This window comes from Monodelphis domestica, chromosome 2 (genome assembly GCF_027887165.1).
Source record: "Monodelphis domestica isolate mMonDom1 chromosome 2, mMonDom1.pri, whole genome shotgun sequence".
NCBI lineage: Eukaryota > Metazoa > Chordata > Mammalia > Didelphimorphia > Didelphidae > Monodelphis > Monodelphis domestica.
The window spans coordinates 404,754,388-404,769,358 of NC_077228.1; the positions used below are offsets into that span (position 1 = coordinate 404,754,388).

Here is a 14,971-nt window from a genome sequence, read left to right on the forward strand (position 1 = left end):
ACTAGAATAAAGGAAGCATGAAAGTAGGCTGGTACTGGGAGTCAAGTTCAGGATACCTGGATTCTTGTCCTCATGTTTTTTTCTTTTTCTTAAAAAAAAAATTTTTTTTTTAGGGGGAAGCTGGGTGGCTCAGTGGATTGAGAGCCAGGCTTAGAGACAGGAGATCCTAGGTTTAAATCTGGCCTCAGAAACTTCCTAGCTGTGTGACCCTGGGCAAGTCACTTAACCCCTATTGCCTACCACTTACTGCTCTTCTGCCTTGGAACCAATACCCGGTATTGATTCTAAGACAGAAGGTAAGGATTTTTTTTAATTAATTTTAAAAAATTATATACTTAGTAACTACCACCAACAAAATTTTTTGACTAAGCAAATGTATAAGAATATATGCAAACCCACAAACTTCACATTGTTTGTAATTTGTTTTAAAGTATGCAAATTATATATATATATGCTAATATAAACATCTGCTTTTGGGTTTCTATTGGATTTGTTTTACTGTTTTTTCTCTTGATCTTGTAGCTGTTATTTTTTAAATGTTATTATTATTCTCCTTTTTCTCTTCATATAGTTCCTTTATTTCTTTATATTTCCTATATTTGACATTTCTAATAATATAATATAATCCATTACATTCATATATCATGATCTCTTCAGCCATTTATCCCATTCACTGTATTTGTGTTTCAGTTATATTATCATAATAAACAAAACTTCTGAATATTTTCACACATACCTGGCTTTTTACCCTCTCAATAATACTTTTAGGTCCTGACCCTTGTGATAGGATCAATTAGCATGAACAACTTTATGGCTCTTACTGTATATTTCCATCTTGTTTCCAAAAAACAAATTCATAGCTGTTCTAGCAATGTGATATTAGGCCTATTTGTCCATGTTCCTATTAGTATTTAATACGACCACTTTAGCCCATCTGGTTCTCAGTTAACATTTATTACTAGGACCATGTTTTGCTAGATTGGTCCTTGGGCAGCAAATGTAATCTGCTGCCAGAACCGTATTCTTTCCAAAACAAGTCTGTCCATTTTGGTAATACCAAGTGGAACTTTTGTTCCAGTGCTACAACCCCTCAGGGATGCAGCATTACTTCCATAATCTGATGATTGTTAAGGTTAGATTGTTTGCATATTTTTGTTCTCTCAGCCATTGTTGTTGCATCAAAAACTATGTTTGGATTATGTGTATGCTCATGCTTAGATTTACTACTAACCTCTTGCAGGTGTGAGTGGACTCTCCAGATATCTATCTTATTTAATTTATCTACATTTTTATTCATCTCCTCACCTTCTTTCTTATTTATTTTTTTGGTTACATTCATCTAGTTCTAAGAGTAGAAAATTAAAGTCTACCACTATTATTATTTTATCTATTTCCATCTGTATATCATTTATTTTTACCTTTAAAAATCTGTGTGCTATATTACTTGTTACAAACAGGTCCAATGTTGATAATGCTTCATTATACATATTACTCCCTGACATAGTTACCCTGTTTATTCCTTCCAAATATATCCATTTTTGCCCCAACTCTGTCAGAGATCATGACTGCTATACCTGCCTTCTCTAGATCAGCTGAAGCATAGTATATTCTTTTCTAGCCCTTCACCTTCACTCTGTGTGTCTCTCATTTTCAGTGTGTTTCTTGTAGCAACATATTGTCAAGGTCTTTTTATCTTTTTTGCTATTATTTTCTTCCTATGTGTGAATTCATCCCATTATACTCAATATCATAATTACTTGTTATGCATTTCTATCTACTCTATTCCTTCTGTTTGTTCCCCTCTTTCTTTCTTTCTGCTACATCCCTCCTCAGATATCCAATTTCCTTTAACCAATACCTTTCCTATTCCTAGCTCTTCCCCCAACTCCTCCTTCATCCTTTCCCTTTGCCCTCCTAGTTCCAAATTGTCCCACATTTCCAAAGGTCCCTCTCTTGTCCCTTTACTCTTACCTTTTAATTTTTATTCTATCTACCTTTCCTTTTCTTATCCCCACAACCGTGCCCTCCAACTTATTTTTTTAAACCCTTATCTTCTGTCTTGGAAAGGCAGGAGAGTAGAAAAGGCTAGGCAATGGAGGTTAAGTGACTTGCCCAGGGTCACACAGCTAGGAAGTGTCTGAGGTCAGATATGAACCCAGGACCTCCTGTCTCTAGGCCTGGCTCTCAATCCACTGAGCCACCCAGCCGCCCCCCCCCCTTTCTTGATGTGAGTTCAATTCTAAAAATCCCTCCCCTTTCTTGTCCTCGAAGTCCCTCCCTATCCCCTCACCTTATCCTCCTCTTTTTGATATATAATCCCTCTCTTATCCCATCCACCTTCCTTCCTATTACTTTGTACATTAAAAATATTTTTACACTTTTAATTGTGTTTGTTGTTCTCTCTTTATCCCAGGTCTGATGAGAGTAGGGTTTTAGTACTACAAGCCCTCCACCCCTGCCTCCCCTTCTCTATGGCAGTACCTCCATTTATCCTCCATGTCAGCTAGCCATTCTACCCTCCCTCCTTTTGGTCAATTCCACTACCATTGTGGCTCATTCCATTACGTTTGCCATGACCTTGAGTCTTCCCTCCTTATAGGCCCCTCCAGAACACCCAGGCAATGATGCCATTCTCAAGAGCCATTTTGCCGGATAGGAATCAAACAGTTTGACTTTTTGGGTTGTTTATGATGAACAGTCAGTTTTCAAAGGAAGAAATCTAAGGAAACAACAACCATAAGAAAAAGCACTCCAAATCACAAATAATTAGAGAAATGCAAATGAAAGTAGCTCTGAGATTCCATCCTACATTCATAAGACTGGCAAATAGGACAAAAGAAAAAACAATAAATGTAGAACATTTGAAAAAAGAGGCACATTTGTGTGTTGTTTATGGAACCGTGAATTTGTCAAGCCATTCTACAAAGCAATTTGGAACTGTGCCCAGAAAATTACTAAACTGTCCATGCCCTGAAAGAAACTTCATGGTCTTCCCAGAGGAGTTTCCATCTGAGTTGGTTTTTAGAGGATGGCTAGGAGTTCAACAGGGAAAATGGGAATAGATAACATTTCCTATTTAGGGAAGAACCAAAACAAAGGCATGGATATATGGGAGCAATATATTTGTGTATGTTCAAGGTTAAACTTGGGGAAGAAATATTTTGGGTTGTCTGGAGCACAGAATAAGTTGAGAGAAGGAATACAATATAAGCCCGAAATGGTAAGATGGTATCAGATTATATAGAGTAGTGAATGCCAGGATGAGGAATTTGAAGTTGGGAGGCAACTGAAAGTCACTGAGGATTTTTTAGCATAATAACAACACTATGTTTCAGGCATGGTGCTAAGTGCTTTTGTTATTTTATTATTATTTATTATGTTGTCTCATGTAATCCTTACAACAACTTTATGAGATGGGTGTTATAATTATCCCCACTTTACATTTGAGGAAACTGAGACAGAGGTTTAGTTACTTACCCAAGCTAACACAGCTAGGAAGTGTCTGAAACTGAATTTGAACTCAGGTCTTCTTGATTCTGGTCCATTATTTTATCCCCTACATCACCTAGTGACTCCTTGAGTTACATGACCAGATCTATATGTATAAAATTTGGGGGTATGTAGTGAGAATGTAGATACAAACAAGTCTAAATTAGAACAACTATTAAGGTAGTGGCAGTGAGAACAGAGAGAAGAAAGAAGGCTAGAGAGATGTTGTGGAGAAGTAAACATGACCTGGTAACTGACTGAATATGAGAGATCAGAGAGGGAAGTTCCAATGCAGGAGAACAAGTTCATCATAGCAACATGGAGTAAAATAGGAAAAAGTACAAAGGAGGAACAAGACTCAAGGAAAGGATAGTAGAGGGGAAGAAGTTTGTAGTCACAGGAACCTGTACAACTCCTCTCTCAACATTTGCTATCTCTTTGACCTGGTATAAATCATTCCATCTCCCAAAGCCTGTTTCTTCTTTTGTAAAATAAGAGAACCAGTCTTAGATGTCCTTTACAAATCCCTTTTTACTCTAAAGCTATGACCATAGAGCTATAAGGGACAATAAGTTTACACAGTGGATAAAGAGCCAGTCCTGGAGTCAGAAAGACCTGAGTTCAAATCTGATCTCAGACATTAGCTGTGCAACCCTGGGCAAGTCACTTAACTCTGTTTGCCTCAGTTTCCTCATCTGTAAAATGGCTGGAGAAGGAAATGGCAAACTAACCCAGTATCTTTGCCAAGAAAACCCCAGATAGGATCACAAAGAGTCACATATGACTGAAGTGACTTAACAGATATAAATGGTCTTACAATGATGAATTTTTTGAGAAAAAAAATGATTCTAAGTATTAGTGGGGAAATCCAAGCCTGAGCAGTAGTTGGAGACATGGGTCTGGAGTTGTGAAGTGGGAACAAGGATGGAGACAGAGATTTCAGAATCGTATTCATATAGGTGGTAGTTGGAGGTCATGAATTGAATGAGATTGTCATGGGTGAGTAGAGAGAGAGAAAAGAAGAGGACCAGGGACAGACTAACTCTTTTTTTAAACTTTATATTTTTATATCGGTGGTACAATTTTTTTCTTTTTTAAAAATCTTTCTTTTATTTTAATAAAAAATTTCCACATAAGTTTTTACAAAGTATGAGATTCATTTTGTCTCTCTCCCTTGTTCTGTGTACCCCCCCCAAGTTAACAGGCAATTCAATCTGGCTTATATATGTGTTATCATACAAAACATATTTCCATATTATTCATTTTAGTAGGTGAATAATGTTATAAAACCAAAACCCCAAATCATATACCCAAATAAACAAGTGATAAATCATCGGTTTCCATCTGCATTTCTACTTCAACAGTTCTTTCTCTGGAGGTGGGTAACATTGTTTTTCATAAGTCCCTAAGAATTGTCCTGAATCATTGTATTGTTGTTAGAAGCAACATCTATCACATTTGATTTTTCCACAATATTTCAGTTATTGTGTATAATGTTCTCCTGGTTCTGCTTATTTCACTCTGTATCAGTTGACTGATACAATTTTAAATACTTGTTTTCTGATACTTTGTGATCTCTGTTATCTCCCTGCTACAAGTCCCTCCACCCCAAGATGGCAAGAAACATGATATATGTGATATATATGCTATCATACAACACATATTTCTATCATGTTGTGAAAGAAGACACACATTGCTTACACTAGAGTAAGAAGTCATGGAGGAAATAAAGTGAAGAATGGTATGCTTCAATCTGTCAGTTTCTTCTCTAGCAGTGGATAGCCTTTCTGGTCTGTCATACATCCCCTGGACTTGTCCTGGATCCTTGCATTGCTGAGAGTAGTTAATTCATTGACAGCTGATCATTGTACATTATTATATGTATGTAGAATAGAACTTGAAAGATGATATATAATTAATAAATGCTTGCTTGTTGGTGGATTGGGAATGAAGGCGGGAATGAGCTAGGGAGCAGCTGTCCTTGGAGAGACAGATTCTTGAGAAACACCCACATTAAATAGTCAGAAGGGAAGCAGCCAACAACAGGACCAGAGAGGTAGAAGAAAGTTTTCCATTAATTCTAGCAATGTCTTGGCTTCTACTCCATCATTTGCTGGTCACATCCATGTCAAAAGTGTAAAATTTGTATTATTCTAAAGAAGATTTCTGGCATTTCCTTTGTAAGCTGGAAGGTTGAGAAAGACAATTGCCTTCTTTGCTTGTGCATTTAAAAGAATGAGTGTTGATTTGGAAGTCAAAAGGAGAGTCTTTACTAAAATGAGATGGTCAATAGTGTCAAAATCTGAAGAGTCCATAGAGGATGAGGACTGAAAAGAGATAGACCTGGGTGCTCAGGGGGCCATTAGCAATTTTGGAAAGAGCAATTTAGTAGAGTGGTGGAGGTAGGAGCCAGACAACAGGGAGTTTAGAAGAGTATGCATGTTTAAGAAGTGGAAATATCACAGCTGAAAATATATTTCAGGATTTTAAGAGTACAGATACCTTTTCATCATTTTTAGATTATTCCTTTTAAGATATGGTAAAGGAAAGCCTGAATGGAGAAATTGAATTGTAAATTGAGTCACACTATTGATTCAAAAATCTTGAAACAAGTTCTAGTTCCCTGTTGAGCTGAGAAAAGAGCAGTGGAGACAATTGACTATTAGAGATAGAAAATGAGTGATTCCAAAATAGAAAAATGAGATTCTTCCTAGCAACAATTACTTTTTTGAAAGCCTTACTTTCTATCTTAGAATCAATACCGGGTATTGGTTCCAAGGAAAAAGAGTGGTAAGGGCTAGGCAATGGGGGTTAAGTGACTTGCCCAGAGTCACATAGCTAGGAAGCATCTGAGGCCAAATTTGAACTCAGGACCTCCCCCATCTCTAGGCCTGACTCTCAATCTACTGAAACACTTAGCTGCCCCCCCCCAATTGCTTTAGATTCAAATTTTCTCCCAACTGTGGAAATATGTTTCTCCCATGGCATTAGGCTGATACTTTTGCCTTGGCAGATCACTTTAAGTTAGTAATTATTTCAGTTTTGGCATCTGGGAGATCAAAATCACCATGGTAGCTAGCCCCCTGAAACCAGTTTTCCTTTTTGCTGAATATGAGGTAATTAAAATGGACAGAAAGTAACTGTTCTCTGTAAGACATACAAAGAAAGCCCATTTAAAAGACTAGAACAGGCTGACATTCCAAAGAGAAGAGGAAAAAGAAAAAAAAAATCAAACCATAAGCTTCCAGTGAAAGAAGCAATTCTCATTTTTCCCCTGATGCATGTGGTTATTTAAGCTTTTAATTCCATAGTTTAGTGGATTAGGCACTTAGAATATGTTCTTTCTCAAATTGTAAATAATGCACTGTTACATATTTAATTTTCATTAAAAAGCTGTTGACCTATTAGTTTGCCATCAGTTTACTAGAATAATTGCATGCCCTCTGGAATTCACCTGAACCCAATGGCTGGGATAAACTACATTGTTTATGTTTTATAGTCTTAAGAAGATTTCAAAGCTTCATCACTGTGTTCTTGCCCCTAATATAGGTATCTGATTATTTTCATTGCCGGACGCTGTTTGAAAGAGAATTTGGGGGTCTCTAGCCTTTTGGGGGGAACTTATTTAAAGAGGGATAGACTTTGCTGCTATTGAGTGTTCTTAGCTATTCAGCACACATGAAGTGGTCTTTTAATAATTCCTGTGCAAGTGAGGAAGGATGTCCCTATTACAACAAACCCTTCTTCCATCACCTCACCCACATATCATATTTTCACCCCTTCTGCTCTCTGGGTTTGTGTCCTTCTTGGTAAACTGAGCATCCCAAAAGGCCAGGATCTTTGAGCTAGAAGAACTTTATCTTCTCCAGTGAATAAATTCTCTCTGAGTGTACTTGGAGACCATTTAATGTAGCTCATACACAAACAGCTCTTTCTGTAACACCACTTATGGTTGTCTAGTTTTTGCTTGAAGACTTTTCAGGGAAAGAGAGCTTCCCAAAAAGCAGCTTATGCTACCTTCCTGAGGACTGTGAAGAAATTGTTTCACAAATCTCAGTGTGATAGAAATGTCAACTTTAATGGATTAGTGACAGTGTCAGTGTGGGCTCCTACAACCCAAAAGATGACAATCTGCTCTAAGTTTCTTATCCTAGGCGAATTTTGTCTTCTGTTGCATAGGGGGTCTACCTAATATTTTTGAGGACTCTAGATCTTTTGACTTGTGGTTTCTAATGGAGAACCCAGGCTATCTATCTACTTTCTCATGCCCTCTCTATATGATGAGTCTATCTCTTTTTCATCATATGTTTCCTTGATAAATAGAGAAAAAAATGATTAAGCATTTAACAGGCAGTGTGCTAAGTGCTAGTAAATCAAATACAAGAGAAAAAGACAGGCCCAACTCTCAAAAAGCTTATATTCAAACAGAACAATAAAAAAACTTAAAGGGGAGCTGGAAAGCAGAAGGAGGACAGTAAGGACTTGGGAGAAGGGAAAAGGGAATCTATGGGGCAAGGCTGGCAAGGAGGCGGAGCAATTTATAAAGAGTGAGTTGGGAATGAAGCAAGTGTGGCTGGGACCCTCCCAAGATAGCAGGTCCAGGATGGAGCTGTGCCAAAGTAGGTGAGACTGGAGAGGAGATGGAGCAGCCTGAAGATAGAGTGAATTAAGAAAAGACATTATCTTTGAGGAAATCTTTTTTTTACCATTTTGCATGTTCAATTCATCATTTGCCATGTGCTGTAGCCTATTCCCAATCTACCTTGTGGCTTTCCATTGTCCTTTATATGACCTGAATTTTTATTCCTCAGAGTCTGTAGTATGATTCATAGCCATATAACATCCCCGAGAGACTATGCATATTTAAAAGATGGGATTTTGTTTCAGGTAAAAGCCTGAAGTAACTGAAAGTGCTATGTAATTTCCCAAATGCAATTCAGTCCACTCACTTCCTTCTGTTCAATTCTAGTACAATTCATTGTCCCTCTGCAGTATCAGTCTAAGATATTTATGGGCTATTTCTATTGGGCTGTCAAACTGTCTCTCATAATCTTAATCCTGGGTATTCTTGACTCATTTTTATCTACTAAATAAAGAGCTATTTCATAATAAACAGCAAACACAGTGTGTTTTTTTTCTGCACCCACCTTTTAGCCAATTGTGTGATTATAAAAATGTGCCTTACCATAAAAATATGCTGCTGTTACATCATCATTTTTTCAGCAGATAATTAGATTGGACTCTTTTGAAAGACTATAAATCTTATTTAGGAGACTGCCTACTTTAAAGCTTCATGCAATTAGTGAAGTGCCATCTGCAAACAGAACCATATGGAAGCCCACACTGCACATAGGGGGAAATCCCTCTTCTCCTCAAACCTTTTACTATTAGAGTGGAAAATACCATTTTTGTCATTGGTAAGGGAATTGTGGGGATTGAGTGAACTGCATTGACTCCATCTTGCAATTCATTTCTGGATCTAGCTCAGTTAATTTTCTTAAAAATATTTTAACTAAAATGTATATTTTATGCATTTACATTTTATTTTTATTATATTCATTTTATTTTATCTATATATTTTATTAAACATTTATTAATAATATACTTTATTTGGACTGTTAATATTTCATTAATTAATTAATTAATAATTAATTAATTAATTAATTAAATTACTGTTTTATTTATTTATAATAAACTCATTTTATAAATAATTTATATTATATTATAAATATTATCTTTATTATATCAATAATAGATCATTTTATTTAAATATTTATTTATTTATTGTTTTATTATCATACAAAACACACTTTATATTGTTCATTGTTGTAGGAGCACACTCTAACATAACTAAAACCTCAAAATAAAACCATAAATGCACTGATGTGAAAGATGACTCCAGCAGTTCTTTCTCTGGAGGTGAATATCATTCCTTGTCATAAGTCTTTTAGGATTATCCCAGATCATTCCATTGCTGAGAGTAGTCAAGTATTCATAGGTAATCATCATCGAATATTGCTGTTATTGAGTACAATGTTCACCCAGTTCTGCTTATTTCATTCTGTAGATCTTTCCAACTTTTTCTGAAATCATCTTGCTTATGATTTCTTATAGCACAATTGTATTCCATCACCAACAGGTGCCACAATTTGTTCAGCCATTCCCCAATTGATGGACATCTCCTCAGTTTCCAATTCTTTGCCACTACAAAAAAAGCTGCTATAAATATTCCCCCCTTTTTATTATTTCTTTGAGATATAGACCTTAGTAGTGGCATTACAAGATCAAAGGGTATACACAGTTTTATAGCCCTCTGGGCATAGTTCCAAATTGCCCTCCAGAATGTTTGGGTCAATTCACAACTTCATCAACAATGCATCAATGTCCCAATTTTGCCACATCCCCTCCAACATTTACACTTTACTGCCACATTGGCCAATCTGATAGGTGTGAGGTGGTATCTCAGCATTTTTTTTAATTTGTCAGTTACTTTTCTATTCAAATATAGGTCTAGTCCAATTTCTATCTTGTAGAAAAGTTTTATTGAATGATGGGAATTGTGAGAAAACTTATTTGCACTGTTTGAACTTAGCCCTGTGTGACTGGGAAGCTGAACTACCTCCACCTGTTGCTTAGAGATCCTTAACTAAGAGCATAGGTTATGCTGAACAGAAACCCAGTCAGTTCTGAAAACTGATGCAAGGAATTATCTCACAATTATACATCTCAAGCAACCTATGTGTCTTATCTGAAAAACTGGCCCCACATTGGTCAGTTATTGTTTCTTTTTTCCTTTTATGGAATGCAGACACTTTGGAAGGAGTGGGACACCTCTTTCTGAAGTCAGGGAATTGTACCTATTTTCTCTCCCACTCTCAACTTGGAAAACCTCTAATATTGCCTCCAATTAGAAATGGCATTACCTAATTTTGTATCCTGGTTTATATCCTATTAATTGTTATCTTTTAATACATAGAAATCTGTCTTCCCCTGTATTTGGAATCTAGTGCCCAAGCCAGGGAGGTCTGGTCCCAATTCATTATGTAAATGGATTAATAAACTGATATACTTGGAACTTTGAACCTTTATTTCCTCAGTTGTTACAGATTCCACCTGTCATACTAAGTATATGTGCGCGCTCTTGTTTTTTACTATAATGGATCTGTGATGTCAATCAATCAACAAGTATTAATTATTTAGTCCTAATTATGTCCCAGGCACCATGTTAAGAGCTAGATATACAAATAAATGCAAAAAACACTGCCCCTGCCTTCAAAGAGCTCACAGTCTAGTGAAGGGAGATAGCATGTAATAGAATAGATGGAAGGTAATCTTAAAAAGAAGACACTGGATAGATGGAAAGGCATACTAGAAAAGGTCACTTGTAGAAAGTGAGATTTGAACTGAGAATTGGGGGAACCTATGAAATCTAAGAGTTGGAGGAGAGGGAGAGCATCCCAGGCATGGAGGACAGATAGTACATTGGCATGGTGTTGGAAGATGGAGTGCTGTGTGAGAAGAACAAGTGTTGGAGGTAGGGCAGCTAAATGGCTTAATGGATTGAGAGCCAGCCCTAGAGATGGGGGAGCTCCGGGGTTCAAATCTGACTTGATACTTCCTAGCTCTGTGACTCTGGGCAAGTCACTTAACCTTCTGCCTTGAAACTAATACTAAGTATTGATTTTAAGAAGGAACTATGAAGAAGAGTTAGAGGATGTCCTCAAGGAATTCTATGACAGAAAGAAAAGACAACCTGACAGGTGGCACACCAGAGTGTTCTACTCACACCCTCATGATGTAGGAAGGAATTGAAAGATGATAGCACCCTGGGTGATCCCCTTGTGAAAAACTTCTGGCAGGGTATGTATGAGTCACATGATATCGACATGGATGGGTGGTGATTTGCATTACCCAGTGTCCTTTGCTGAATCGTCCTCCATGTTGCATCCCACAATAATTAGATCTATATGGCACAGTGGACAGAACACTGGGCCTGGAGTCATGTTATAAAACTGAAGCTTGTTGAAAACCACCATGAGACTTTCCATTGCCCTCTCTATGATGCTTATTGTTCTTCAAAGGCAATGGTTCATATACTAGGCATTATTGTCATTCAGTGATACTGGAAAAATATTTGTAAAAAAATGGGTTTTTAGTGGGGGGGGGGGAAGATGGGCCTCTGCTGTTATAGGAAGCTTTGGGTCAATAAAAGTGTTTCACAGTTTTTTTGGTCTTTCCTATGTAGAAGGACAAGTTAAACTCCTTTTGGTGATTGCAGATCTTTTCTGGAAGGCTCTATAAAGTCTTGAGTCTAGATGCAATCAACACAATGTCATCTGAAAATAAGAACATCTGGAGAACCTCATCATCCAATGAAGTCTCTAATCAAATTGGAATCATGCTGTCCCTCTTTCCTGAAGTGCTCTCTGCTTCATTTCTACCATCTGGCTTCCTTGACTTCCTTCAAATCCCAGCAAAAATTCTACCTTTTACGAGAAGTCTTTCTCAACCCTCTTTTATTTCTAGTGCCTTCCCTCTGTTGATTATGTACAGTATGTCTTGTTTGAATGTGGTTCTTTAGAGCAGGGATTATCTTTTGTCTTTCTTTGTATTCCTATCACTTAGCACAGGGCTGGCATATTCTAGCACATAATAAATGTTTATTAACTGACATCATTGTGGCAAATATTTTTGGCAAGCATCCATCTCCTTGTTTTATGCCTTATCTATATTTGTTATCAATGCTTCAATGAACAAGATTATTTCTATTGTAACATCTTCCAAGAAACTTTTCCTCATCACTTAAACCAAAAACTTATGGGTGGGAAAAAACATGTTGAAAGACAGCCTTTTGGGTAGTATTTTGTTCTTGAGTTGAATGCTTTGCCCCTCTCCCTTGAATTCAATAAAGAATAAGCAAAAGTTATCTTCTAAGGTGAAAGTGTCACTTCTCTTACTCAATAAATTGCAGTGGTCTTATGTATGCATTTATGGAGAAATCGTTTCTCTATATACATATACACACATAACTGCATGTGTATAAAAATACACAGTTGATGTTTTTATTCTTATTGAATACTTTCCAATGGCTTTTATTTCTCAAACACTGAACCCTAAATGCATATAGCCAAATAAAATAATAATTTAGACCTGAAGTCAGTGGGCCATAAACTGAGCTCTAGTCAGCTATGTAGAGCAAATATTTTTTAAAGTTGAATTCAGGGCATAATAGAGCTTATATTTCTTCAGCCAGTTTTGCCAGGTTACTCAGTCATATTTTGTCTGGAGGACCACTTAGAGTTTTTGGCTGCATAGCTTAATAAAGAAATAGGAAAATCAGATAGAGTTCAGAGAAAAACACAAGGTCATTTATTCTAATAGTGATTTGGGCAGGTATTCAGGCAATTATATACCAGAAGAGTAATATAGAAAATAAGTGGTGTGCCATAATGTTATGCTTTTAGGTTTTGTTTTGTTTTGTTGGTGGTTGGTTGTTTTTTGCAGTTTGCTGACTTTGAGAAGTTAACGTTTCCTTAAAGACCTGGAATCTATTTAAAATCATCTGTACAGTTGAAGAGCTAGAGAATATAAACACCTGCTGTTTATTAAACTTATCTGAATTATTTCAGCTAATGTTCTGCCTTTCTACTTCTCAGTACTTCCAAAGAGCTGTGACTTCTCCTGTGTGAGGACCCTCTCTACAGACCCAGATCTCAACCCTTCCACTTAGTAAAGAGTCCTTCATGTGTTTGCTATGGCCAATAAGAATCATGAGCCTCTGATGATGAAGGTCAAGGTTGTGTCACATTAACAACTCAACATCAATTCCCTTCAAAAAGGAAATCCAAACCAGTGAGTATTCTTGAGTTTGAAGGACTTTAGAACCCTACTGGGAATCCATGGGTTTAACTGGGCTGGTCTTTGGATGATAAACACAGTCCATCATCTAAGGTACAACTGAAGTCTTTCTAGCTTAGGAGGACCTGCTCAAGCTTGTGGAGCACTATCATAGTCTTTGAAGACAAAAGGATCACTTACAAGTCAAGATGTGGAATCATACAAGATCTTACAGGCTTTGGGCATCATTCTAACTTGTCAGTAAATTTCAACTTCCCATATTCTTTTTTTTTTCCTGCAAAGTGTTGAGGTTGTTAATAGAATATTCTAATATTTTAATTGGGATATCATTTCCTCTGAGGCAGGCAACATTCTTTATTTTGTCATTAGATATTTTAACTTTGAAATTAAGACAATGTTATGTGTTCTTTAATATCCCTTCTAGGAACTTACAATGAGAGGCAGCTTGGTGTAATGGATAGAAAGTTGGCCTCAGTGTCAAGAAGATTTAGATTCAAGTTCTGTTGCTGATCAGTCTCTTAGCTGTATGAACTCAGTGAAGTTATTCTTCCTCTAAATGTCCTGGGAGAATCTCTATGATTATAAATTACTGAGCAGTTGGTGATCTTTATTGGCAGAAGAAGTTTGCTTATGGGGAATTACCTCCACTAATAAAAGCACAGGTCTGGACTAAACAAACCAAAACTCACTGAGGTACAATGGGAAGAAAGCTGGATATTGAGTCAGGAGATCTGATTTTTCCTTTTAGCACTAGTTTTTAAGAGAGATAGACATATAGATAGATAGATGTGGATGTAGATGTAGATATGTAAATATGAGACATTTATATTTTATGTTTATTTGTAAATAGGTTATAGAAGTATTTATATTGAAACATATTATATATATATACATATACCCTCTACAAATACGGCAACTTATTTAATCTTTCTAGATCTAATTTTCCTCATATATAAAATACAAGAATTGTACTTTCAGATTTCTTCAAGTTCTACTACTGTAGTTGTTTGTAGTAACTAATATTTACATATCACTTTAAGATTGAAAAGCACTTTATATGTTTCAGTTCATTTGATCCTCACAACTCTGTGAAGTAGGTGTTATTACTATTCCCATTTCACAGATAAAGAACTCAAAGCACAGAGGAGTGATTTTGCCAGGGTCACACAACTAAGTGTCTGAAACATGATTCACATTCAGGTCTTCCTGACTACAAGCCCAGTGCTCTATGGGTGGCAAGCCATTAAACTTTCCCCACCATATCTTACTTTTCTCAATTATAAATGAGGGTCCTAATATCTGCCATACCTACTTCCGTTGTTGGCTGTGAATATTAAAGGATATAACATATATTAAACTGTGTTGTGAACTATATACTATTTTTTGGGCATCTATTATAATTGCATCCCATCTTTGTTAGTGATTATATAGGGATTTTTTTTTCCTTTTTGGTAGATAACATATTCCTGGTGTGCTTTGGTCCACAGGGGCACAAAGAATTGGACACAACTGAATGACCGAACAACAGAATAAAAACAATACTGGCTTGTTTAGGGTGTTTTCTCACTTTGGTACTAAGTATTATTTTTTTTTAATCTTGAATTCATTTTTATAGCAAAAAAAT

The 14,971-nt window shown here is 36.5% G+C and overlaps 1 protein-coding gene across 1 annotated transcript in view; it reads left to right on the forward strand.

Annotated features, from left to right (window-relative positions):
* Positions 1-13,335, forward strand: part of AKAP7 (A-kinase anchoring protein 7) — a 218,735-nt gene extending 205,400 nt beyond the window's left edge. Inside the window, exon 8 of the mRNA XM_056818788.1 lies at positions 13,146-13,335. Coding sequence (XP_056674766.1) covers positions 13,146-13,219 — 74 coding nt within the window. The 3' untranslated portion in view covers positions 13,220-13,335. The remainder of the gene's footprint in view (positions 1-13,145) is intronic.
* The last annotated feature ends 1,636 nt before the right edge of the window (positions 13,336-14,971 follow it).